General features: G+C 49.1%; 1 protein-coding gene across 1 annotated transcript in view; it reads right to left on the bottom strand.

Moving 5' to 3' along the window:
• XXYLT1 (xyloside xylosyltransferase 1) overlaps positions 1 to 26,159 on the bottom strand; it is a 169,311-nt gene that overhangs the window by 51,841 nt on the left and 91,311 nt on the right. The window contains exon 3 of the mRNA XM_027061162.2: positions 22,148 to 22,280. Within this exon, the coding sequence (XP_026916963.1) occupies positions 22,148 to 22,280 (133 nt within the window). The remainder of the gene's footprint in view (positions 1 to 22,147; positions 22,281 to 26,159) is intronic.

Here is a 26,159-nt window from a genome sequence, read left to right as displayed (position 1 = left end):
GAGGATTTCAAACAGCAGGAGTTGGGGAAAGGCATCCAAGCTAAGGAATCAGCATGCGCAAAGCTTTGGAGGCAGGAAGAGGGGGGTGGAAGCAAGAGGCAATCTGGGGCACCGAACTCAAGGCCAGCACCTTTGAGACTCTGAGCAAATGCACCAATGTCCACACGTGGTTCAATGTGCATACAGTTTCAGGGTGTGGGGAGGGAGGGGAATGGAGAGAAATGGGTCTGAAAGATCGGGTTGGAGCCAGATCAAAGGGGCCTTCACAGCACACTAAGTGTGGCTTTGTCTCCCAAGCTACAAGGAAGGAAGGAGGGCAGGGCTCAAAGGCTGCAGGATCCCCAAGGGTCTGCACAGCTCGGGACCTGCAAATGCAATACCACAGCCAGGCCTGCAAGTTCTGCAACTGGCAACATTTGGGTGCCACCCTTCAGATATGCCACCCGGCCCCCTTCCCTGTGGCCCACCCTCAGAAATGGACACAGAAAGTGTTCTTCCTTATGCTGACCTGTCCCACCAGCCTGTCCTTCTCCACTACTGAGAGGAGCAGCCTCTCTGTCCCGGGCAACCAAAGTACCAAAGAGCCAACCCTCACACTGCTCAATCACCCTACAAGCAGCATCCGAACCAGCTGTAGGTCTCTTCTGCCCCTCCTTCCCCACCCCCATTCATTTCCAAACACACAGTCTTTACCCATGAAAGGGACACACAGGCCACTGTCAGCAGGGCCTGAGCTCTGACTCACTGTCTGCAAGGCAGGTGGAGTTTTCAGTCCCAGTCCCATGTTTCCTCAACATGTTGCAGGCAAGAGCAGGCCTTGGCTTTGCAGCTAGCTGTCCCAGAGCAAGCTTAGACGTATAGCACTTGGCTGGCTACAGCATGGCTATTTTTGCAACTACAGCAAAATGTACACATCAACAGTCACAAAGAATGGCTTTGAATCTGCTGCAGCAAGAACACACGTCTTCAGAAAGCTCTACTCCACCTGTAAGAAGACATTTTCCCCACTCTCTTTCCTCCACTGTGGCCACAGGTCAATGGTGCAGCAGTGGTCTGAACTGAGAAATGAGAACCTCCTTCCAAGGAGACCGTTCCCTGAGCACGAGGTGGTTAGGGCTCGGGTGGCAGAGCAGGATGTGGAGGACAAAACTCTACAGTAAGTGTTTACCAAGGGCCCCAACACACGCAGGCTATTTTCACCACAAGGGATACAACACTGCAACACAGTAAAGAGAATACTGGACTATGTTTGAGGCCTGGCTCTTCCATTTTCTAGTTTTGTGACCTTGGGCAAATTCTGTAAAATGGGGACACTATCCCTCCCGGCTCTCCCCTAAGGGGCTCAGTGAGCGGATGTGGCAATAAAGCAGCAGCCCAGGCAGGCGGTCAGCATCTGGGAGGGCCATCAGGAAGATGCTGGAAGCCGGCCGGTGAGACTGGGGGAAGCCTGGCAGGGCCTCACTCTTAAGCAACTAAGGAACCCAATGGAGCCAGGGCAGCAGAAACTCAGGAATGGAGGCCAAGGCCAGAGCCCGGCTGTTGGGCCAGGAGGCTAGAGGCTGAGGTCCTTCCTGGTGCTGTTGTGGGGGCCATGTCTGTACCCTGAGTCTGTAGGGCCTGGGTGTGAAGGGGGTCAGAGAGAGGTTGGAAAGGGCCAAACATGCACCAGGCCCCTGGGCCAGCTCACACTGAGAGGAGAATGCAGATGTGGGGAGCTGAGGTTTTAAAAGCAGCTGGCTTCAACTTCTCTCTCCAGGCTTACTCCCCACCCCCACTTCGTGCAGCCCTGCTCCAGCCAAACTGCCCCCTTTCTCCGTCCTAAACCCAGCCCTCTCTGGCCTCTGCCTCACTCCAGCTGTTCCTTCTGCACGGAATGGCCTTCCTACAATCTCAGCTTCAGGATGCCCCGTTCTCTCCCGCCCCAGTCCTTCACTGTCTTCACCTCAGTAGCCCTAAGGGGCAGCAGGTCTGTGTCTGATTCTTTCTGAATCCCCAATGCCCAGCGGTGCCTCAACAGAGCGGGCCCCCACCAGGATTTGCTAACTAACACACACCAGCAATTCAACTGTAAGGAAGAGATAGTAAATGAGTCACACAGGTCCTTGGCACCCGTCATGTGACCACATATTCCAGGTCAGAGCATCAGCCCTCAGCTGGGCTGAGCCGTGGCTCAACACTGGGGCCCCCCAGGGAATGGGGCGGCATCCCCTATAGGTTAGTGAAGAGGATGCCTGTACACCCCAAAATGCCGAGCGGCTGACTCTCAGGGGCTATGCTGCCAATGTGTGCCCTCAATCCTGTGTTTGAACAGCTCCCATGTCACCAGACCCAATGCTTCCTTATCCTCTGAGAAATGCTGACCCCTCTCAGCGCCCCTCCCCCCCCCCCCCCACAGCCCTCAGGAGACAGACTGAGAGTCTCACAGGTGACTATGTCAAGTCACGTCAGGAGAGTGTTCCTTCTGTAGGGGCTGGACAGTCACAGAGAAGGACAAGCCTGGAGCCTGTCAGCACCAACACGCACAGCCAGGGGACAGGGCAGCACAGTGATCGGGAGTGGGTTTGAACCCAGGTTTCAACTCAGGCTCCCCATTTACAGGCTGTGACACGCTGGGCATGAGTTTTTGCCTTTCTGTGTCTCTGCTTCCTCACCTGTAAAATGGGCATGGAAACAGTATTAACTTCATGGGGCCAGAATTAAACATCAAGCACTATGAAGACTGCTTGGCACATGATATATAGTCATTAAGTATAAATTCTTATTATTCTTCTTATTATTACAAAGTATATTTCTGTTCTTCATTAATTTAAACTGCAACAGAGGAGGGGCGCCTGGGTGGCTCAGTCGGTTGAGCGTCCGACTTCAGCTCAGGTCACGATCTCACGGTCCATGAGTTCAAGCCCCGTGTTGGGCTCTGTGCTGACAGCTCAGAGCCTGGAGCCTGCTTCAGATTCCGTGTCTCCTCTCTCTGCCCCTCCCCTGCTCACGTTCTGTCTCTCTCTCTCTCAAAAATAAAGAAAGATTTTTTAAAAAATAAAAAATAAATAAACTGCAACAGAGGAAAACAAAATTTTGGAGGCACTAACAACATCAGCCTTCACTGGGGAGATGACAAATGAGCCTTCCTGATGCACCATGTCAGAACTTGAAGAGTCAAGAAATGACGTCACATCTCCCCACTATTTGTTCACTTGGGAGATTTGCAGCTGACTCCCACCATCCAGGAGAGCCTGATGAAGTTGAATGCTTCAAGCCTAGCAATAAACATGATCTTCTAGAAATGTATGCAGCACTTTAAGGTTTACTCAGATCTTTAAACGTCTCTCTGAGACACACGATGGGACTCTCATTTTACCACTGAAAAAACTAAAGGAAGATTTTAATTCAGTTTGCTTAATTCCATGCATAATTCTGCTTCTCTCAAACTGGATACTCTGATGAATGGGATTTTCTAGCCAATAAGGACACAAGCAGCCACTTTCTATAACCCAAGCCTTCTGTTTGAGTTCTAGAGAAACAGGCAGCCGCCAGGCTGTAAAGCTCTGATGAGGAGCACAAAATTCATGAATGACACTAGTGTCACAGCAGCCACATCTGCAGGTGGACAGCTTTGCCAGCTCTGTGGAAGGAAAAGAAGGGTAGGACTTTTCTCCCAAAGTAGGAAGTAGGAAGAAGGAAAAACGCTGGCACATCCAACAGGTGTCCAAGAGTTAGGAAGGAAACGTAGGTAAACATGGAAAAGTTGTCCCAGTAGCATCGGCATCTATCGGACCCTAAAAGAACGTGCCCGCATCAGGCCAATTCAGGTTCAGCCTCACATGATAATGTTCCATATTTCAATCACCTTGGCTAGGAAAAACAAGCACAGGCAGATGATCTGGTGTTTAAAGGGCTCTCAGATGCATATTCTTGGTGGACAGTTACCAGGATGCATTGTACCTTTTGGCACAACTGTTTTACGTATTTTGCAAATACTCATACACAGCATTCGTGCCAGATGCTGTGCCAGGCACTTGACAAATACTAACTTACTCAATCCTCACAACCCCCAACCTTGTGAGGAAGTTTCCGTTTTACAGAGAAAGCTAGCACACAGTAAGATCAAGCAGGCAGCCCAAGGTCATGAAGGCAGTAAGTGCCGAGCAGGCATTCAAACCCAGGCAGTCTGACTCCAGCTCGTGCTCGCAACCTCGCCACTCTGCTGCCTCGTCAGTCACCCTCAGCCCGGTTCGGAGAGACAGGAAGGAAGTGACCCAGCTTCCCCCGGCCAAGAGGCTGGGCCCTTCCTCTTGGCAAGTGCTAGGACCCCTGCTCCCCAGAACCTCCCAGCAGGCCAGGCTCTAAGGGCCCTGAAAGCCATCACAGAACAACAGCACTACACCAGAAATCCACGGTAAGTTCCATTTTCAAAACCCCTGGAGATCACCCTAGGTATACACTGGAGACATCTAGGGTTTTAATTCATTTTTATTCCAATAAAAAGCTTATTTTTTAGGTGACAATAGAAGCAGTATGTTCTCAAAGCAGCCGTAGAGAAATCCACCCAAAGCTGTGATCGATGCCCCATGGTCATGAACTCCAGCCATCAGGAAGCTCCAGGCAGCAGAGACCCTTAGAGCCACCAGATGTGAAAATGCACTGCCTACACTTGGCAGGAAACCCAGAAGGTACAGGCCACCACCTGGGTTGTTGGGAAGAGGGAAAGGGCAGCTCTTCGGTGCACCATGGTTTGGAAAAGACTGACACATCTTCTGTGTCCCTCTTAGAAGCTGCTAACACCCATCTTACAGTGGTTCTGCGGTCTGAGATGGCCAAGCCATCCCATCAGCCAGGAGCAATGACAGAGCCACAGAGAACATCCTGTTTTTCCTTCCTATGGAGATGGGAGAAGACAAACGAGGAGGGAAAGCAGGAGCATGTGGTCTGTGTGGCCACATCTTGGGCAGTCACTGCCTTCGAGGATTCGCCAGGTGGCTCCCAACACACTCCAACATTTCCTACAGATACTGGCTGTCCAGAAGCTTTCCTCTTCTGTCTCTTTCTTCTTCTCACAGCCCCAGACACCCTGAAGACTGGGTTGGTCCCTGTACCCTGAACATGACCCCTGCTGATCACTGCATTTCACTTCTGAGCTGTGTGCCCAGGACAAGGCTGGGGACTGGGTTCTGCTGTGAGTTTGCACACGCTGTGTGTCTGCACTGGACAAGGTCAGCCCTCGGGAGGCTGGATGGGACTCAGGGAAAGCTATGAACTAGGACCCTGGCTTCCCAGGTAAGAAATGTGTGTATGCACAGCCTTGCTCCATAGAGGCCTCTTCTTCCTGCCTCTTGGTGCCTGCACCGAGAGGGAAGCCTTCCACCCAGACTTCCAACTTGCTGACGTTCAGAAGTGGAATGCCCTTCCTTGGGGGAAGGAGAAGGGGTGTGTGTGAGGAAAGGGCTATTAGCCCACACAAAAGATGACTCAAAGGAAATGAGAGCCTCTCTGCAAATCTCAGTATCTGAAGGACTTTTGTGGGGGAAGAGTACATACACATATTCCATGTGGCCCCAGAGTACAAATGTGGGGGAAATGGATAAAAACCACAGAGAAGCTGATTGTTCAAATTTTTAAAAATTTTTTAAATGTTTGTTTATTTTTGAGAGAGACAGAGAGAGACAGAGACAGAGCGTCGGCAGGAGAGGGGTAGAGAGAGAGGGAGACACACAATCTGAAGCAGGCTCCAGGCTATGAGCTGTCAGCACAGAGCCTGACGCGGGGCTCAAACTGATGAACCGTGAGATCATGACCTGAGTTGAAGTCGGACGCTTAAACGACTGAACCCCCCAGGTGTCCCTGGTTGTTTAAATTTGATATACAGAAAAACATCTCAATGAACCTGTCCAAAAATAAAATAATGGGCTTCTTTGGAAGTGACAAGTTCCCCATTGCAAGAGGTGATCAAGCTGAGACCTTGAAAGTCAGGGATGCCCTTAAATGAGAAAAGATGCCCCTAGATGTCTCTCCTATCTCTGGTATTCTGCAATTATTTTCACAGAATCTGTAACTGTCTGTTAAGGTTAGGAAAGATATTCCAATCCATCCTTCTCATTTTATAAAGAAGGAAACCAAGGCTGACAGAGAGATTGTGACTTGACTGAAGCCAGCCAGCTCTGTCTCTCCATCTCCGCACTGAACAAAACTATTCAGAAAGATGAGGAATGCTTGTCCAGGATTTCTGTAAGAGGACAGAGGCAAAGTGCAGATGGTTCCTATTTCCAAGAGCTGATAACACACTGCCCATCTCCATACAACCCTGGAGACCCCAGACTGGCCCTGAACCCAGCCCCCAGGCTCAGCACCAGGAGGCTGAGACTCATGGGAAAGACACTGTGGTAGAAATAGGCTGCTTCCGGGGCGCCTGGGTGGCGCAGTCGGTTAAGCGTCCGACTTCAGCCAGGTCACGATCTCGCGGTCCGTGAGTTCGAGCCCCGCGTCAGGCTCTGGGCTGATGGCTCGGAGCCTGGAGCCTGTTTCCGATTCTGTGTCTCCCTCTCTCTTTGCCCCTCCCCCGTTCATGCTCTGTCTCTCTCTGTCCCAAAAATAAATAAACGTTGAAAAAAAAAAAAAAAATAGGCTGCTTCCGCAATAAACGGCAAGATAGGATTTCTGTAGGTTAAGGGGTAGATACCAAAACTCATCAGATTCAAAGAAATCCACAGTATATGTTTTCTATCATCTCAGAGGGATGTTGGATGGACAGACGGATGGATGGATGGCAGGGAAGGAAGGAAGGAAGGAAGGAAGGAAGGAAGGAAGGAAGGAAGGAAGGAAGGAAACCATTTCTCTAACACTTCTATGACCATAAGAGAAATTTTAATCCAAGTCAGGCTGCAGACCTATGAGAAAAAAAAAAAAAAAAAAAAGGAAGCCCATGCCCTCTAATAACTAAAACCATTCCCCCTCTGGCATACAAGCCCTGAATAGCCTGGCTGGACACAATTCACACTAAAACCTACACAACTAAGGTTCCCCAGTGATCAAAAACCTGAAGAAACAGTCTGAGAACAGACACTCACAAGTCTGTTTCATTACACACTCATCACAGCCTCCAGGGACGTCACTGTGCTATGAGGAAAAGTGATAAAACCATTCCGCTGGAGGGACCTGCACACGTTGGAGACGAAATCCAGCCTTTCCCAAATGTGACTGTGGACTGTGAGGTAGGAGGGCAGTTTGCATGGGAGTCAAACCCCAAGGCAGGAACTCGAGTGCTCTTCAATGTCTTAACGGAAAGACTGGGATTGCCTGTAACACGCAAGCATATTCTATGAATCCCCAGAAAAGGGGGACTAAGTGACCTGGGCTGTGAGGTGGCAGAGCATGAAGCCGCAAAACCTCTCCGGGCTGACTGTTTCATAACTCAGGAACTATAAAGGCAAGGGCTAGGAACCATCCACTTAGGATCGCAGGTGCTTGGAGGACAGGCAGGGCACTAGGGCCAGGGACCCAGTCCTAGTCCTGACCATGTGACCCTGGGCAAATCTAACCTACGAGTACAGTCTCTTTGGCAAAATGGGGATAACACTACCTGCCTTCCTCCTTTACTGAATTGGTAGGTTGAGCAAATGTAAAAGTTTGTAAACAGTTGAGCACTGTTCAAGCCTAAGGGAATGCAGCACCATTCTAACCGCTAGCAAGAGCAAAGACGCTAAATGGGAAATAATGGCCCACAGCCTGCAAGGCACACCTGAGATGCTCAGGTATCAGCCATCAACACGTCTGTCAAAGGGTGTGGAGACGTCACACTGGGACAAGAAAGACCAAGTGGAGGCCCAAGAAAGTAAATAACTTACTCTTTGCCTCTGGAACAAAGTGGCAGATCTTAATCACAAGAGTCTGGATTCGGAAGACAGGTTCACAAAACGAGGAAAGACCCTAGAGAGCAAGTCATTAGACTTCAAGTCGGTCAAGTCGCATGAGGCCGTCCATAAGCTTAGGCTCAGTTGCGGCAGCCCCAGATCATCCCGCACAATTACCGCACACTGTGGTGCCCATGTGCTGCGGAGAAAGTGCTCTCATCGACCAGCTTGGAGAAGGTGGGGCACAGAAGGGGCCCCAAAGTGGCAAGAGCAAGTGGACAGAGACAGATGGAGGGGTGTAGCACTTCTGTGGCATGCCATGGACTGACACACAGGGACAGGCCCATTACAAGGAGAAGCCTGAAACTCTTTAAAACTGGTGCTTCAAAAATCCTTGACGCCCTATCCCTGTAAACTGTTTTCAGTTTGCAAAATCTGTAAAACACTACTCACAGTCAGCTCCTATCTGGCCACTCTCTACACCTTTGCCATTGGGCTTTCCACATTGGTCTTCTGCACCACGGAACAGAAAAGCAAAGTCATGTTTTTCATCATGGCCAAGGGCATGCACTGGCCTATAAACTGTGAAGAGGAAAGCCAGTGGCAGCTTCATATAAGGCAGGATGCGGCCTCTTCCTGCACGGCACACTCCCTTTCCAAGTCAGGACAAATTCCTTCTGGCTTCTAAAGCTGCCCCCCCACCCTACCCCTCACCAACGCTCTATGGCAACCTCTCTGTGTTCTGGGAATATTTTCCACAACTGACCAGCACCAGGGGAAGATATGGTTGTGTAGAACAGGGAGAAGGGGAAAGGGCAGAAAACTCTCACGAAGCCCCTCTGTACCTGGTGTTGTGCAATGTGTATATGACAGCATTTCATTCCCAGCTATTTACTGAGGATCCACAAGGACTTAGGCCAGTGATTCTCAAACAGGGGAAAGAGAGAAGGCACAAACTCCAGCTTCAGAATCACCAGGCGGGCAAATGCAGCCTTTCTGCCTGCATTGTGACATGTGAGTTACGTGCCTCGAATATGCCATGAAGGGGGCAGCAGAGGTCACTTTCTAACCAATATGCTGGAGGCAACCTCCATTCCACAGATGAGGAAACTAAAGCTTTAAAAGGTTTAAATATGTTATGCAAAATAATATGGCTGGTAAGTGGTGGAACCAGGAGTCAACCCACCTTTGATTTCAAGATTAATTTCCCAACATTCTAGTCTACCTGCAGGGTGCAAGAAGGGCATGTATATTCCCAGAAAACTAAATGACTGGGCTTTATCCCTATGGGTACAGGCCAGTTCCCCCTACTTCCTCTTGATCCTTCATGCCATTATTTAAAAATAACCATGCCTTAAAATCCTAAGCTGTTCTTAGAAAACTAGAGCTTGGTGACGGCTAGAGGAAGGGCTCCAGTTCAAGGCTCCAGGCTTCACTTGTGAGGCTGGGATGGAAAAGACAATGTTTTATTGTCTTTTATTGTCTTTATTGTCAATAGCCCTGTCCCCAAAGGATGCAGAACCCTGCTGGGGAGAAACACACACATAAGAAGCATCTGTCCTCCAAGTCACGACCTATTGAATGATCTCAGGGCAGTCAGTGCTGAGGAGCAGGGGTTATGGCTAGGAACAAGGAAGCCCTCAGAGGCTTTCTAGAAATGGTGGCCTCTCACTGGGCCTCAAAGGATGAGTAGGGCAAACAGAAGGGCAGGATGGAGGAAGAGCACCCTAGGCAGAAAGGACAGCATACCCCCAGGCCACATGTGTGAATGAGCACCTGTCTGGGAGACAGCTGGGGGTTCGGTGCAGCTGAAACAAAAGGTACAGGGGAGCTGGTGAGAGAAGGTGAAAGGTGGGAGCCGAGGGAGGGCAGATTGCAGAGGTCCCTGAGTGGTGCGCTAAGGAGCAGGTGGTCTTTAGAACTGGCACAATGCCTGGCACAGAGTAAGTGCTCAAAAAAGTATGAGAGAGTGAAGTCTTGTCAGTTAATTTGAGGATGCGGACAGGGTAGGGTGTGCCTTGACTGTGGAAAACGCATTGCTGAGGGGCGCCTGGGTGGCTCAGTCAATTAAGCGTCCGACTTTGGTTCCAATCTTTGATCTCACAGTTCATGAGTTCTAGCCCTGTGTCAGGCTCTATGCTGACAGCTCAGAGCCTGGAGCTTGCTTCAGATTCTGGGTCTCCCTCTCTCTGTCCCTGCCCCTCCCCTGCTCATGCTCTCTCTCTCAAAAATAAATAAACCTTTTAAAAAAAAGAACAACTTATGTATGTATGTGTGTGTGTGTGTGTGTGTGTGTGTGTGTGTATTTTTTCTTTTTAAAAGAACACATTGCTGAGACTGTGTCCAACACGAAATGAAACAAAGCCAAGTGAACAGTCTGAAGACAAGATGAGGAGCTTCTGAGAGGCAGAAAATGGTGTGAAGTGTGGAGGGCCCCTGTGTCAGACTGAGCAATGAAAAGGAAGCAAGGTCTGGCGGTACCTCTAAGTTAAGGAAGTGCAGCCACAGACAATTTTATAGGGGCTTCTATAGGGTGCTCCGGCCCTCAGCTGCAGTGGGGACAGCTCTCCAGACTCTTGAGAGCAGACCCCATGGCTTACCAACCGAGACTGGCATGGAGTAGAAGGGCCCTCAACAAATGCCTGTAGAATTCTTAAGAGTGGAGCTGTTAGTCACCAAGTTAGCTTGGATAAGCTCAGATGTGCTAAGGTAAGGGGACAAGGGCCACCTCCCCCAAAACACCCCGAACTGAGGCCCAGCTCATGTTAACTGTCTTCTTCATCTTGCCAATTCCAGGGCCAGGCCACAGGGGCAAATCCTCAATGGGGGTCTGAGTTTCCAATTCCATTCCCCTCCCAGAGGTGGGCTGGGCTGGGCTGGGCTGCCTCCACCTACAGCTGTAGGCTGATTTCTCCCAGACAGGCCCCCCGCCAGCTTCTGGAGGTTCTGCTCCAGACGTAAGCATAGGTAACATTTTCTGGAGCCCTACCCCCTTGCCCGGGGAGGAGAGCCCTCCCTGCAGAAGGTGGCTTTAGGCCCTCTGGAGCGCACAAAAGCACACGAGTCAGCCTTTTCCAGTCACAGGCGGAGGGGGTGCAGCCCTGGTCAAGCTCTGACGTGCAGTTAATGGCCACTAAAGGCAGCTCTTGGGAATTTCTGAGACCAGCCAGAAATCAATGGTGAAAACAAAGCATTTACACTTCCGAGAGGCAGTGGCCTCACCTCCACTTCTTTCCCTTGATTCCTTCTGCATGGAATTATGGCCAAATCCCACTGGTGAGCTCTCAAAAGTAGCAAATTAGTCCCTACATGGTGTTAGGAGAAAGCCTAATCTCCCCATTTGACGCGGGGCCAAATTACAGCTCATGGGCTACCACGGATCACCAGGAGATGTGGGGGGCAGGCGTGGTAAGATGCATTTATAGTCACGGGGTGCTTTACTCTTCACCTTGAAAGTCCAGTCGAAGGCCAGATGGCAGCCCAATAAACCTTTTTTTTAAAGGTTTATTTATTTTTGAGAGAGAGAGCATGAGCAGGGAAGGGGCAGGGACAGAGAGAGGGAGACACAGAATCTGAAGCAAGCTTCAGGCTCTGGAGGCTTTGGGCTCCAGGCAGCCCAAGAATGATTCGACAGCCCCCCCTTCCTGGTTCTAACAGATGACAGGCCCAGATACACTGCCCACCCGGCAGTATCTCAGGCCCCAGGGACCTCAGCCTTTCAGAGTCGCCTTGCCCTGCCCCAGCCCCTGCCAGTCCTCTGCCCTCCACCCTTCCCTGCTCTGTGCCTCCAGCTCAGGGTGATGACATGTCCTCGGGTGGCCCAGGACACTGCTGGTTTACACTTGTCCTAGTGTGACTGTTAACAGCATCCCCTTTCTACACTCCAAGTGTTCTCGTTTAAACAATAACCTGATGGTGAAATTAAATGGTCACCCCACCCGTACTTCCTCCCAGGACTACTTCTCATGATGTTTACCTTTACTTACCACAGTCAGGCAGATCTAGAAAATGGAATCTTAAGTGGTAGGGCCTAATTCAGACTGCACACATCTCCCTTCCCTCCTTCTCTTCCTTCCTTTAAATTTCATCCCCAATTTTCTTCCAGAAGGAATTTCTCTTAGCTCGCAAAGATGCCAAAATGCATCCTATAAAGAGCCACAGGCTTGACACAGGTATACCGCAAGTTTGGCTCTCAATTTTCTATTAATCAAATGAAGAAAAGGGCATCTAATTCATTGTACAGAAGGAAACGCCATTAATCATCCAGGAGAAATACAACTGTTTGTGCCTTGCAGAGCAGGGAGAAGGGTCTCCAGATGGGCCGTCAAAGAGGCCGCTCTGCACGTCATTCGCAATGTCCTTACTACCACGCCTGAGCAGGGAGCAAGGGTGGGGGGTTGGTATCTCCGTGGGTCCAGCCCTCCCCTGGCTCGTTCACGAGGCAGCACTGAACAAACAGAAGGTGAGGTGAGGCAGTGAATGTATGGCAGCCACATGGCTCCCAGGCCTCTCCTGTCTCCTTGCCTCTTCCCTTTGGTTTCTCTCCCTCCTTTCCACCCTGTCTAGACCTTCAATCTCCTAAAAGCATCTTCAGACACTGAGAGTAGTTTAAAGATGTTCTAATACACAGTAAAGTTAAAAGTAGTTGCTAGTTCTGATAAATGCTAAGTCTGGGGATCTTTTTGTTTTCTTCCAAAATTATATTTCTGGACCAGAATTATGCTTGGCCTTGACACTTTACTATTAGGTAAGTCTGAGGCTAGTGAGAGAAAAACATCTGATGGAATTTTGAATTACCAATAAAAATTAACTAATTCAAGTGATAGGAGAAAACCCTTGATAAAAACAAAGTTTAAGTACCCAAAACTCGCCATCAGCATCCAAGGACCAGTAACCAAAGTCTTTGGAAGGTCCAGGCCAAACTTGTAGAAGCATTTGGTCAGTTTTTGCCTCAGTGAACTTCTTTCCTTTTCTTTCACAATCCGTTTTTAAATCTTCAAATACTTGTATTATCTCCTGGAGGCATTTACCTGAAATTAAACTGCTACAGCCTGTATCCTGAGTTTCAGATGGCCTCTTCTTGTGCCTGTGACAATATACTGCATTCACTGGATGATCCCCTTTTGAGAGCCTACCTGATATCTTCTCATTTTACACTTTTTTATAAAACTGTTCACCTCCATATGGTCTTGAATATGATACGGTGTGTGGACTGGAGACTGAGGCTCCTCTGGTCTGTTCTGTGCAGGTGATGGGGGGGCGGGGCACCTGTATATGCAGCTGGTCACATGCAATCCAGATACAGCATTTCACCCACAAATCCCTCCCAGGTTCTGGCAAGCCATTTCTGTCTCCTGGGGACTCAGAGACCATGACTGTCTCCACTCCGTTTATACAAAAGCGTATGGCCTGCTCATCTGTAGGATGCCTTTAACCTTTGACAGCAGCTGAAAGAATGTGAGGCACGAGTGAGTAGAGAGGTGGCCTGAATGACCATGATCACACCGTCATCTTCTCAAACCCTGATGACATTTTGGCAGGACGGAACAAGCAGAAAAAATGGAGATGCCTCTCCTCTGCTCTAGTTATTCCTTCTAAAAAAAAAAAACAAAAAAACAATTCATCTTTATGTCCTTACCTTGCTTAGAAACTATTTCCCAGGCTCCCTGAAAGCTGAAAACCAAGGAACTACAGTTACATGAAGAACATGAAAATCTCATTCGCTGCCAAGCCACGTAGAGTGCTAGGATTATATTGCCTTCTTTACGGTTCCAAATTCATGATACTTGGGTCAAACCAGGTAAGATGGTCCTAGAGTCAGGGGAAGGGTTTCCCCTGCTTATACGCTGTGCAGATACTAGGTGTCATTTTATTAAGGGTGGCAGTGTTTCCTTACAGGGAATCAAGTGGAACCAGAGAAGTAGTCAAGTGCACCAGGACCTTACACCACCGTGACTGACAGTAATGAGGCCCCATGAGCATCTCGAGGACTTCATATTTCTGAAAGTCCGTCAGGACCAGCAGCTTCATAATGAGTGCTCATCTACAGCAGCCAGAACCAAAAGGCAAATTATCATACAAAAAGAAATTCTATTCCTAAAAAGCTTCCTCTTTTACAAATGATAAAAAATTCTCAAAGACAGAGACATTTAGGAAGGCTGGGTCCCTGGATCATAAGCGTTCCTATGGGCAGCTCCTTGATACTAGGGTCGATTCTGCTACTTCTAAACGGAAGATCATAGGGGTTCTCTACGGTCAACAGTAAATGACGCATTTAAAGAAATCACCCAATGCAGGAGCAGGAGGTAAGGTGTTCATTTCAAACTCAAATCCAGTAAAAACTTGACATTTCTGTAATGGCTAATTCTGCAGCTAACCGGAGGCAGGGGAATGGGGGCTGAATATCCATTTCACTTCGGTCACCTGCAGGAAGGCAGGCATGCAACTGACACGTGTACCCAAAGTGGCCATGGAGCCATACTGTAATTCCCCTCACACACAGCCAGTCATGCCTACATCAGTCCTTTCCACATTTTCCACATGCTGCCTGTCACAGAAAGTCCCTCTTCTACATATGCCACTGTGATTCAACTATGCTATTTTGCTTTTTTCCCCCCAAGAAGATGCTTATAGATCAGTCTTTTTTGCTGCCTGGATTGCAAATGAGGATCTCTCAATGAGATGTTTATGTGGCAAAAAGGAACAAGTTCTGGTAATGCAAAAAAAAAAAAAAAAAAAAAAACCTGAGAAAGCGGGTGTGCTTTCAGAGAAGGGAAGCCCCTCCCATGTTCAACCAGGACGTCATCTTAGCCTGAACACAACATCTTTGGCAGCCTGTCTCCCACGGCCTTCAGCGGGCATTGGACACTCACAGCTCACCCAGCAGGGCACAGCCGTCACAGAGGAAACACAATTCCGCTTCAGTGCTTCTGCATGCGTCTTTTTCCCTTTAAAACACATGTTCCCAATGGTGTGATTAAAAAATAACCGCCTCAGAGTAGGTATTTTTATCTCTAGCACAGGGCAGGTATCTCCCTCCCTTTTATTAGGAATTCCGGGCCTCCATCACAGCCTCCAGATCCCATGGGCTATGCCAAAGAGTCCAGCCTGCCGACTCCCAGGGAGTGAAGAAACACTCAGCTTCTTTATCAGGCACTGCTGTATAAAGTGGCAGCTTTTTTTCTCTGTTACTCAGATTGAACCATAATAGAAACCAACAGGTTCAATCTTGGTTACTTAAAACACACACACACACACACACACACACACACACACACACACACAAGAACAAGAACCAAGAAATTCATTTTCAGGTGTCTGAGGGAAGAAGAGAGGCTACTACCTGCAATGATGGTGGTGGTGGCACTCTCTTACAAAGCAGAGCTTGATGCCTACTGAACAGAGGACCTGGATTTATTTATATCAGCGTAAACCCTTCCAGACAGAAGTAGTACAGTAACATCCTGATACAAAACAATCTGGAGAGAGATGGAAAACGCTGGGTGGCTAGATGTGAGAGACGGGTCTGTCCATCTCCCTCCCTCATACAAATTGATTTCAGACTGAGGAACCTGAAGACAAAATGCCACTATGAGTTCACACAACCCTCCTCAGCTCCAGACCCAGCAATGGCAGATAGGATGCTTTAAAAAAAAAAAAGAAGAAAAGAAAGATTAAAAATAACATTTACAGATGCAATGGCAGGCTGTCTGGGATTTGTTTCAAAATAACAGAGAAAGCAAGGAAGGCAGAAGTGGAGAGGTGGCTGGGAGTAGAGATGAAACAAGACTGGCTGAGGGCTAATAATTATTGAGGCTCCTTGAATGTTGTAACATTGAAGCACCCAGCATCCTACATGATTCTGTCTACTTTTGTATATTTTGGAAGTTTTCCTAAGTGAAAAGCAAAAAACAAAAACACAAACAGACACACATACACACACACACACACACACACACATATACATATATACCTATATATATACCTATATACATACCTATATACATATGCATATATACATACATACGTACATATATAGGTATATATGCGTATATGCTGGGAGACTAGCAACGCTTCATATAGGAATACTGAGTTAGGTATAAGGATGGCCAAGATATACTGGTAAGTGAACAAAAAAATAAAAACGATGCACAAGGGTATACAAAGTATGAGTCCACGGATACACACACACATACATGTTGATAAATTTGTAGAAAATTTCTGGAAAAATAATCCTCACATACTTCTTGAATTTTTAATGAAAATATTTATATAATGATTTTTTTTCTAATTCGAGGAGTGCAGCATGGGAAAAGACGTAGTAGGGTTAAAAAACAAGATGAATATCTCCAGGAGAAGAAACGGAACACAAACCTTGTTAGCGCTCAGGGCTAGAGGCATGGGCTGAGTTCAGAAACAGGGCGTGTGGCCAGCAGTTTGCCCCCTGCAGGGCACTGAAATACCCGGGCAGGGGAAAGAGGTCACCAGGCTCACACTGGGAAGCAGGGACAGGGGTACCTGCCCTGCTTCCCCGCTGCAACCACAACTGCATCTTCTGTGTGCATACCTCCCCGTCTGAGCTCTCGGATTCCCACAGAGGCATACTAAAACTTCCCTCCTTCGTTGTGGACTAGTTGACTTCTTGCAACACTGTTCTGTTTTGCAAATAGCCTGTATTGTTTAGAGTATACGGCAAAAGTATAAAGACGTGCCTGCACAGATACTAAATTCATAGGACTGATTTCCTCAGGGGAGGCAGGGAAGGAGGGGAAGCCAGTACCAACATCCCAGCTAGGAGTCCAGGAAATAAAGTATCAGCCCCTTTGTCTTCCAGAAAGGTGGGGATGGCTTACACGGCAGGGAATTCCTCAAACACAGGAAGGGAGTTTAGATGCTGAGAAGCCAAAATATTAGCACTAATTATGCTAAGTTATCAGCTGCTCCAATTTTACGCATAAGGATACTGAAGCTCAGAAGTTAAGGGACTTCCTTTGGGTCACACAACTAGTAAGTGGCTAAGCTAGAACTGGATAAGACGCCCAGGACCACTAGGGAGTGCTACTCCATGCCAGGCACTATAAATATACTGACTGATTTAATCTGCCATTCAACTCCACCATATGTAGTATTATACAGTGCTATAATCCCCATTTCTCAGCTACAGAAACTGAAGCTCAGAGAGACCAAGAGACTTGCCCAAGGTCACACAGCTGTGAATGGCACAGGTGGGGCCATTCCACATCCTCCTCTCCTACCTCTGTGCTACCTCTGTGCTAAATCTTCACTTCCTCCCCAGCTCCCCTGAGAGCCCTTCACCAGTCCTAGGAATGGGATAAGGCAGCCTGCAGATTAACTGGACATTTCCACTCCAGCATCTGGAAGGAGGCGAGGCTGGCACAGATGCTATCAATTAAAACCATGTGACCTAAAAAGGTGAAAGAGTGGACACTATTAAAATACTTAACACAAAAGCAAATTCCTGCCTGGTGGTGCCTTATCAGCAGCTGACAGGATTAGCCTGCTGCTTCCATCTGATGGTGGGTTTGGGCTCAAACAAGCACACAGCTGGCCTGTGGAGCCAACAGAGAATGAACCGGAAGCCAGTGGCCCCCACCAACAAAGCTCCCATTCATCAGCTCCTCAGGTGGCCAGCTCCAAGACAGAAAGACCATAACCAAGGGCTGTGACCCCAGCTACACACACACACACACACACACACACACACACACACACACACTCTCTCTCTCTCTCTCTCTCTCTCTCTCTGTCGTACACATTCTCTCTCACACACACATTCTGTCAGACACATTCTCTCTCTCACACACATATTATTTGTCTCTCTCTCTCACACCACACACACATTCTCTCTCACACACATTCTCTGTGTCTCTCTCTCTCATACACTCATTCCAAGCTCAGCAGGAACCCTGTGGCCTGAAGCTAAACCACTGCCAGGCCTCCTAGCTCCAGCGACCTCCCCAAAGGGCCCAAATCACAAGCAGGCCTCTAACTCCTGTGGAGTGGTGACCTCAGGCCTGGTGCCTCACAGAGACTTTGAGAGCTGCCTTCTTCCATCCCTCACTTACCCTGTTTTCCTCACAAGCTCCCACTCCTGTAACACTTTGTTCCTGCTCACTCGAGGATTTTGTAGAAAAGCCAGATCACCCCCTTCTGCTAAAAAGAGAAGGTTCTCACTCTTGGGTAGGGGTAGAGCCGCCAGGTTTAGCGAAACAAACAAGCAAGCAAACAAAAAACAGGGCATCCAGTTAATTTAAATTTCATATAAACAACAAATAGTTGTTTTGTGTACATGTGTCCCCATGCAATATGTGGGGCATACGTACACAAGACAATTATTTGTTTATCTGAAATCCAACTTAAGCGAGTGTCGCGTGTTTTAACTAGTATCCCTGCATGGTAGGGGTGGGGTAGAGCGAGGGTATCCCGTAGAAGAGATCGCCTTGAAAAGAAAACACACCAAGGCGTGGTGAGGACTGAGGGAGGAGGGTGAGCAAGTGCCCTTGACTGAGGGCCTCTCTCACTCCAGAAACTTTCATGCATGTTGTTCCATTTGAGTTTTTGGTAATTCTGGAGATACACGTATCCCTACTTACAGATTGAAAACAAAACAGAGGGTCAGAGCATCCAGTAGCTTGCAAAGCATCACGTGGGTAATTCATGAAAGGCAGGGACTATAATCCAGAGCTTCTGAGTATAACCCGAATGCTTTTTCTTCCACGTCAAGCAGCTCTGCCTGCTGATACTCACTTGTAATTTTTATGGGCTGTCCATAAAGAGGGTCCAACAGTTTTCTTTACTCTTCGAATACATTCATCAGGAAGCAAATTCAAAATGGCATCCTGGACTAACACATATTTGCAAAATACAGTTGTCTATTTACAGAGACCATTCTGTTGACAGAGAAAGCTTGGCCATGTATCCCAACTAAATGCATCACCCATGAGGACCTGTCCGGCAGTCTAGTTCTCTTGACAAAGAGGCAGAGAAAGGGTCAGGGCAGGACTGTTCCACCCAAAATGGCCACGACTCCCCAACTTTCAGGTGAGAAGGGTCATGGAACATCTGACTCAACAGAATCCTGACGGGGACCCTGGAGGAAAAGGTGCCTCTATCGCCATCCTAGCATCCCACAATCCATCATTTTCCAGAACACATGGTGGGGTTAATGTATATTTGGGGCAGCGGGAGAACTGAGAAACAAAACAAAACAAAACAGCTCTTTGTCAAATGAATAGTGAGAAATACATTTCCCTCCCCTCTCCTCCAAGCTTCTAACGTTCATGGCACACAATAGAGGGGAAACAACCATAAAAATGACTTAAGATGTGCCCTTTTGAAGTACAGTAACTGTCAGACAAGTGACTATAAAAATAACACAGTTGAGGAGATCCAAATTTATTTCTGCTTAGTGAATTTCCAGATCAAAAACATACTTGGTTAATCAGTCCAGTTTTGCTTTTGTGCTGTTTCGTTTCTAAATTTTCCTTTCTTTTCATAGACGCTAGCTGATTTTGCTTATGGCAAAAACCTTGCCCACCTCACACTCCGCCACTTGGGGAGGCCACGTGGTTGTGGGAACTCCCACCACCTCCTCGTTCCTGGAGGAGGGCTAGGGAAGTGGCAAGTGCCCACAGGGGTGGGTGACGGCCAAGTCCAGACAAGTGGGGCTGAGGCTGCCTGCCCAGGGGAAGGGTCCAGTTCCATCCGTCCTTGTGTGGACACAGTTCACTTGCCGCCCTTCCATTCCCCCCTTTCTTCTCCCACTCCTTCCCCACAAGCACACACACCCAGGCACAGGCTCCAAAGGCGCAAACAATTAACACTTGCTCTTTGGGGGCAGTGGAGTCTCCAGTTTTCTTGTGGAAGACAGCAAAAAAAAAAAAAAAAAAAAAAAAAAAAATCCACACTCCACCCCCCACCCCTCACACCCAGCCAGCACCAAGCCATTCCCAGCCCCAGCACGAGACTGCAAATATTCAGAGGCAATTACCCAGAGCCAGTAGGGCGCACATTCGTGCAGGACAGCCGTTTGCAGACTTAATTATTAGAGGCTTTATAAACATTTCAGCTGGGGAGGAATGGAAGGGGAAGGTGGGAGCACCAAAAGGAGTTTTCATTTCTGCTGATTTGAGTGCACGAGCCCTAAGGACAGGGCAGTTTGGGCCTCTTTCAGCAGCCCAGCCACAGAGGTCTGATTTTCCTCAGATAATTAAAGACTCCGAAGGTGAGAAAAATTCAATTTCGTTTTGGATCTAAAATCTCTCAGAGATTTCTTTTGAGAAGTCCAGACAATTAAATTGATTCAAGTTTCACGGTTAATAAAATCCTAGATCTACAAAAAACATAAATTCTGGCCAAAACGATATAAATGTGATCACGTTTCCATGTATATTACATGAGAAGATTCCAGATCAGGCCTTGAAGGTATCACTGCTCTGACTGCATTTAAAAATGAGCCTGGTACAAGTATCCAGGAGACCCTGGCCCCTACTGAGCAGTGAGGAGCCCCCCCGACCCCGCAGCAGACAGGCAGCCTGAGGAAAGACACTGAGGAAATGGTGAGGGGCAGGAGAGAGGGATCACAGTGTCAGAGCCAGGGGCGGGAAGTCTAGGAGCACAACTGCTCCTGTTCTCAGATGGGGGAACCCAGGCCCTGTGCACAGGGATGAGCACACAGGACTTTGGACTCTCAGTTCAGTGCTCCTTTCCAGCGCCTCCAGTTGTGAAATTGAGAACCACTGACATAAGATACACCTTGCGCGAAGGTGAGGGAATGAGGCCCGGAGGCTGCTAGGAGCTGGAAGTGGCAAGTGTTTGCCCAAAGCCTCCCCGAGTACCAGGCCCTGCTTTGTGATGGGGCGGGGGCGGGGGACACCGTGGGAGAGGATGACATCAGGGCGAACAGCCCACAAGGCCCAGGGGTTATCAGCCCTCTCAGAGGCCTCGCAGGAATTTCCTGTTATGTGATCTGCGTGTTGCAAATAACCACAAGCAAGCAGGCTGTCACTCTTCCCCTCTCTTTTAGGGGAAGCACGGGCTCTTGGGTCACCAGTCGCCTGTGCTCTGCAGCTCTCCAAAGGCGGCATGGCTCCAAGAATGTCCACAGGGAGCCAGCGGGAGGGGATGCGCAGAGAACAAAGAGCGGGCCAGCCCAGGGGACGGTGAAATCCCCGCTCCAGGCAGCTCGGTTCTGGGGGTGCTCTGGCTCTGCCCAGAGGAGGATCAGTCAGTGACCTGGAACTCTCTGGATCCAGAACCATGGGTCTAGTTTTTAACGAAAACTTGTACGTGCTTTTGCCTCTCCTCTCCTTTGTTTCAACTGTAAGATGTATAGTACACACACAGGATGACGCGCAACCCCGCGCACGGCCCCCGTGGCAGAGGACTGACACCACACTGAGGCACTCCAGAGGCAACCTCCGCCCACGTCCTGCTCCCCACCCCTCCCCCACCCCACCCTCTCCAGAGGGAACGCTGTGCTGGCTTTGGGGATCAGCATTTCCTTGGTTTTCCTTATAATTTGGGCCACATGGTACGCATCCCTGAAGATTACAGTTTAGTTTTGCCTAGCAGCGTGCGTAGGTACCACGTGCTCATTTTTGGTTTTGTGTAGGACCCACTCAGATGAAGGTATTTTATTTATCCATTCTGCTATCTACGGCATTTAAGTCATTCTCAGTTTTTGGCTACCACACACAATGCTGCAATGGATATTCTTGAACATGTCTCCCGGTTCGCAGACGCTGGGGTTTCTCTACGACGCGTGCTTGACAATGAAGCCGTGCACGACGCAGAATGCATTCTTCACCATGAGCGGGGAACGCCAACCTGTGTTCCAGAGCTGTGCTGCCTTTGCCTCCTTACAAGACACTGAGACTCTGCTTCAACAGAGGAGCGGTCACTGGTGACGGAGAGGCCAAGAAAACCTAGTTCATCATCAGACCGGCAAGTTAAAGCCATATCCTGATACCTCCCTCTGTAAGGCAAAGCCCGAGATTTTAAAATTCTGAGCTTAACCACAACCAACAACCAAAACAGCTCCCCTTTCTACAAGAAAAATGTCACACACTCCCCAAAAAGAACGAGGCAGCATCTACGGCTTTGGAGCGGACCCACCTGCCCGCACTGTTGACGACCGGCAGTAAGTACAAATGTGTCTCTAAGAGATTAAGTGTAGAAAGACTGTCTACCGATAAATCCCAGTCTGAAGTGGGTAGCGGGAGAGGGGAAGGGGACAAGGGGTGGAGAGGGTCCTGGAGGCCACGTCCCCTACAGCTGCCACATACCTGTATACTGGCTGCATCTCTCTTGCTATGCCAATGACGGCGCCTGGCAGGAAATTGTCAAACTCCTCAAACAATTCCCGGATGTTGGTCTTGTACTTCAGGTCTAGGTCCAGCTGAATTATCCGCAGGATCTCTGGAGGAAAGAAAAAGAAAACAATAAGACACAGACACACATCCTGGGAGGCTCAGCCACTGACAGAAAATGAGTGGAAATTGCAGAAACAGGTAGTGGATCATTCTTACAGTCACTGAATGATGCAAAGTTATGGCTGGAAACAGAGGCGCTTCATCCACCAGCAACCCACTCCGCATGAGAAGCCTTCGTAAACAACCACTTCACCTTTCCTTCCAATCGCAGGCAGGCATCTTGTTTATAACTCGGTGACCATGTGCCCTACTTCAGGCCCACTGTCCTGGTGTCATTGTCAACAGCACACCACTTCATTCTCAAAAGGATCTAGCGTGGAGCATACAGGTGTTTCTCTTTGGGGCACAGCTGGTAAACGACCCACAGGAGAGAGAGCTGAAAACCCGCCCTCATTAGCACGTTCTGCAAACGTACTGTGTCAGGCTGGGATGCTGACCCAAAGGGGAACAGCTGAAAGACTTCAGATACTGTTTTTATTCCACTGGCTGAAAGGCAAAGTGAACTATAATTAGACAAACTGAGTCTCACAATTACCTGGCACATAAGCTCTGTTTGTTTCTGTTGCCTCCAGATGACTCAGGGCGAGAGGGGAGGAGGGAGGCACTGGCTAAGTTCTCTCCTCCTTCCCCTACCAAGCCTGACTCAGCGCCTGTGCCAGCAGGGGACCGGACCCAGCTGATGGGCCTCTGCCCCCCACCCCAGGAGTGATAGCAGGTGACTGAAACCAAGAGGGGAGGAACCAGTGCGGACATGAAATGGGAGGGGCTGCAGGGGCTCCAGAGAGGGGGCGCTCAGGGTCAGATGATGGAGGAGAGAAAGTGCTCTGCACTGAGGAGAAGGCCTGAGGTGGGAATCGGACACGAAGTGCAAGTTCCAGCTTTGCTGCTGATTAACTCTGTGACCCTGGGAAAATGACTTGTTTAAATCCTAGCTGTCTCATTTGTTAATGTGGGGGTGATACAACGGGCCTCGGGAGGCTGTGGTGCCGGGAAGAGGAGAGGACAGATGGGAAACATCTTGTATTCAGGCTGCAGAGGACTGCAGGAATCCAGGGTCTGGAGAGTAGGGAACTCACTGATGCCTGACGCAGTCAAAGGAGACTTCATGGAGGAGGGAGACTTGGGCTGGGCTGCGAACTATGGGCATGCCTGGGCAGCCGAGGCACACTAACACCCATCCGGAACATGAGGCTCCCCCCAGGACATGACGGCTGTCTGAGCACAGGCTTCCCGAGGAAGCCCTCTGAAGACAGGGACCCTATCTTTGGCATCTCGGCCTCCACCCCTTTCTAGGGCAGGCCTTGGTGGTCAGTAAACACTCAGGAATGTTTGTGGAATTCAATAGCCATTCTCGAAATTAGTTTATGAAGAAATCACAGCTTATGATTCCAGAAAAACTGATTCATTTGTTCTTGTTCTCTTTTCCTTTGTGGCACAGGAAAAAAAAAAAAAAGACAAAACAAAACAAACAACACATCAGTTGACGTTTGACGTGAGCGTTCTGAAAAAAATAAGTTACACTAGGTGAGACCCCAGCTGCCCAGGCCGGAGGAAAGTAAGGGGGCACCAAAGCCACGCCTCTGTGGCCCTGTGGGAAGGGGATGCAGGAAAATGAGCTCGCCCAGCCATGGAACACCGCTGCCTGCCTGGCTTCACACTGCCCATCCCCACATGCCAATGAGTAAAACTGCTGCTCTCCCTCCTGCACTAAAAACAGCAATAACAACAACAACAACAGAGAAACCAGGAAAGGTGACGACTCGGGGCCTGCGGTCGGGAGGCCCTGGTGTTGACGTCGCTGTCTCCCAGAAAGCTGCCTTAAACTAGGAGTGGAGAAGAGAGACAGACCACAGGGCAGAGCGTCAGGGCACCCGTTGCTTTCAGAGGTGGCCCTGGGGAACAAAGACACAGTACCTGATGGGGACCTTAGGGAAGGACGCTGTGTCCCAGGAGAGAACATCTAGGAATGAGAATCGTAGCCATCAAGAAGTCATGGTGAGGGGGTGCACACACACCCCATCCAGCCACTTTTCTTCCTCCCTCCCTCCCTCCCTCCCTCCCTCCCTCCCTCCCTCCCTTCCTTTCCACTTCCTGTGCCCCAAGCTCCTACATCCAGGGTCTCAGGTGGTTCTTACACACAGTAGAGCAGAGCACTTAATGAGACAGGGACAGGAGGGCACCATCATTCTGAGGAGAGAAACCACATCACGACAGGTTCTGCCGAGGAAGGTGGTGGAAGGGAACAAGGGCGTTTGGCCGAAAGATGGGGAGGCCTCAAGGATGTATGGTGGAACTTCTGTGTGGTATTGACAGGGCTATGCAAGAAGGGGAAACATCATCCTCATGGCTCCAGGGTGTACCTCCAATGACACCAGTGACAGTCACATGGAAGCACCCACCCTTTCTGTGAGTGGTTTTTAAGTACCCAATATTGCACAGGCACTTAGCTTATCTCTCATAACCACCCAACGTGTTGAGTTATTCCTATGTTCACATGAAGAAACAGCCTTAGGAAAGTTAAAAAAACAGCCCAAGGTCCCACAATAAACAAGTGCTGGAGCTGGGGTGTGACCTTTGGTCAGCTTCACATGAAAGCCCAGCACGCTCTTTCCAGTTGACCCTGATTCCCCTCTGATCAGAGAGAAGCTCCAGGGAGGCAGATCTGGCACCCCCTGCCACCATAGAGGGGCACAGCGAAGTGCCAAGGACCTTGACAGACAAAAAGCGGAGCAACAAGCTGGCCAAATGTAGAACGTAAGGGAAGTCCTCTACATGCAAATAGTTCCGCTATAATTAAAGAAACTCCCAGTGGTGGAGAGGCCATTCAGACAGCTGGTCTTCCTTGAGAGTCTACCACGTGCTATGTGTACCCCTTGGTCTTTCAAGGCCATCTAAATCCAACCTATTCTGCGAAGTGCAGCCCGAATGCCTCCTTCCCTCCCCTGCCTGGACAGGCCCCGGTCAAAGTCATGGGCATTGCCACCTGGGTCCCTGCCTCCCCATCTTTGCCAGAGTGAGTGTTCCTTGAAGGTGGGAATGTGCTGGGAGAGCGGAGTTCAGGGGCATCAGATGTCTCCTGAAGAGACCCAGCTCCTTCGTTTTGGCAGAGCCCTGGCCTTGTCTTAAGAAGCCCATCAAAAAATCTAAGCACTTTCCCTGCCCTTTAGGGACTGGCTGGGGTAAAGCTGGAAAAGGCCATGTGCGGCCCTGAGACATAGGAATTTGAGATGTTTTTATGGTTTTATAACTCCTCACTTGTAAGGTACCTTATTTTACTATAAGTTGCTAATACTTCTTCCAAGAGGGACTTCACCAAATAAGTTAACTGGTTAGGAAGGGAAGAGGCAGCACGAACGGACTTCTTCACACTGATGTGAAAGGACTGACCCAGTTACTACTCTTTGGGCTGAGGCAGGAGGACACTCCCTTCTGTTCTGAGAGCCGACAGCCCTCAGAGCAACCTGCAATGTCATGCGGGCATCTATCCAGACGGTTATTCTTTTATGTGATTTTGAAATAAGATGCCAAGTTGCAAATGTCACTGCTGGAAAGAGGAAGATGCTTACTAGGAAGGCTGGAATGGACTGGGGTGAGATTCTCTTAAAGGGCCCTGCTCCTCTGGCCTCTGGTCCTTGGTGTCGTCCTCTCTCTGTGGGAACTGCATGGCTGGGGCAGGGGAGGTGGTATCTATAATGTTGAAAGGCTCTTCTAAGGACGAAATAAGATGGATACATGGCAGTGGCAGCAATGGTGATGGCCCAGAGGGGATGCTGGCTGGAGGACGGCTGTAATGACAGCAGTTATGACCACTGAGATTTAAGTAATAAATGGGTGAGATAACTGACTCCAAAACAAAAAGGAGATG

Source organism: Acinonyx jubatus, chromosome C2 (assembly GCF_027475565.1).
Source record: "Acinonyx jubatus isolate Ajub_Pintada_27869175 chromosome C2, VMU_Ajub_asm_v1.0, whole genome shotgun sequence".
In the NCBI taxonomy this organism is placed as follows: Eukaryota; Metazoa; Chordata; class Mammalia; order Carnivora; family Felidae; genus Acinonyx; species Acinonyx jubatus.
The sequence above is the reverse complement of the archived record's forward strand: the minus strand, read 5'-3'. Positions and strand labels throughout refer to the sequence as shown.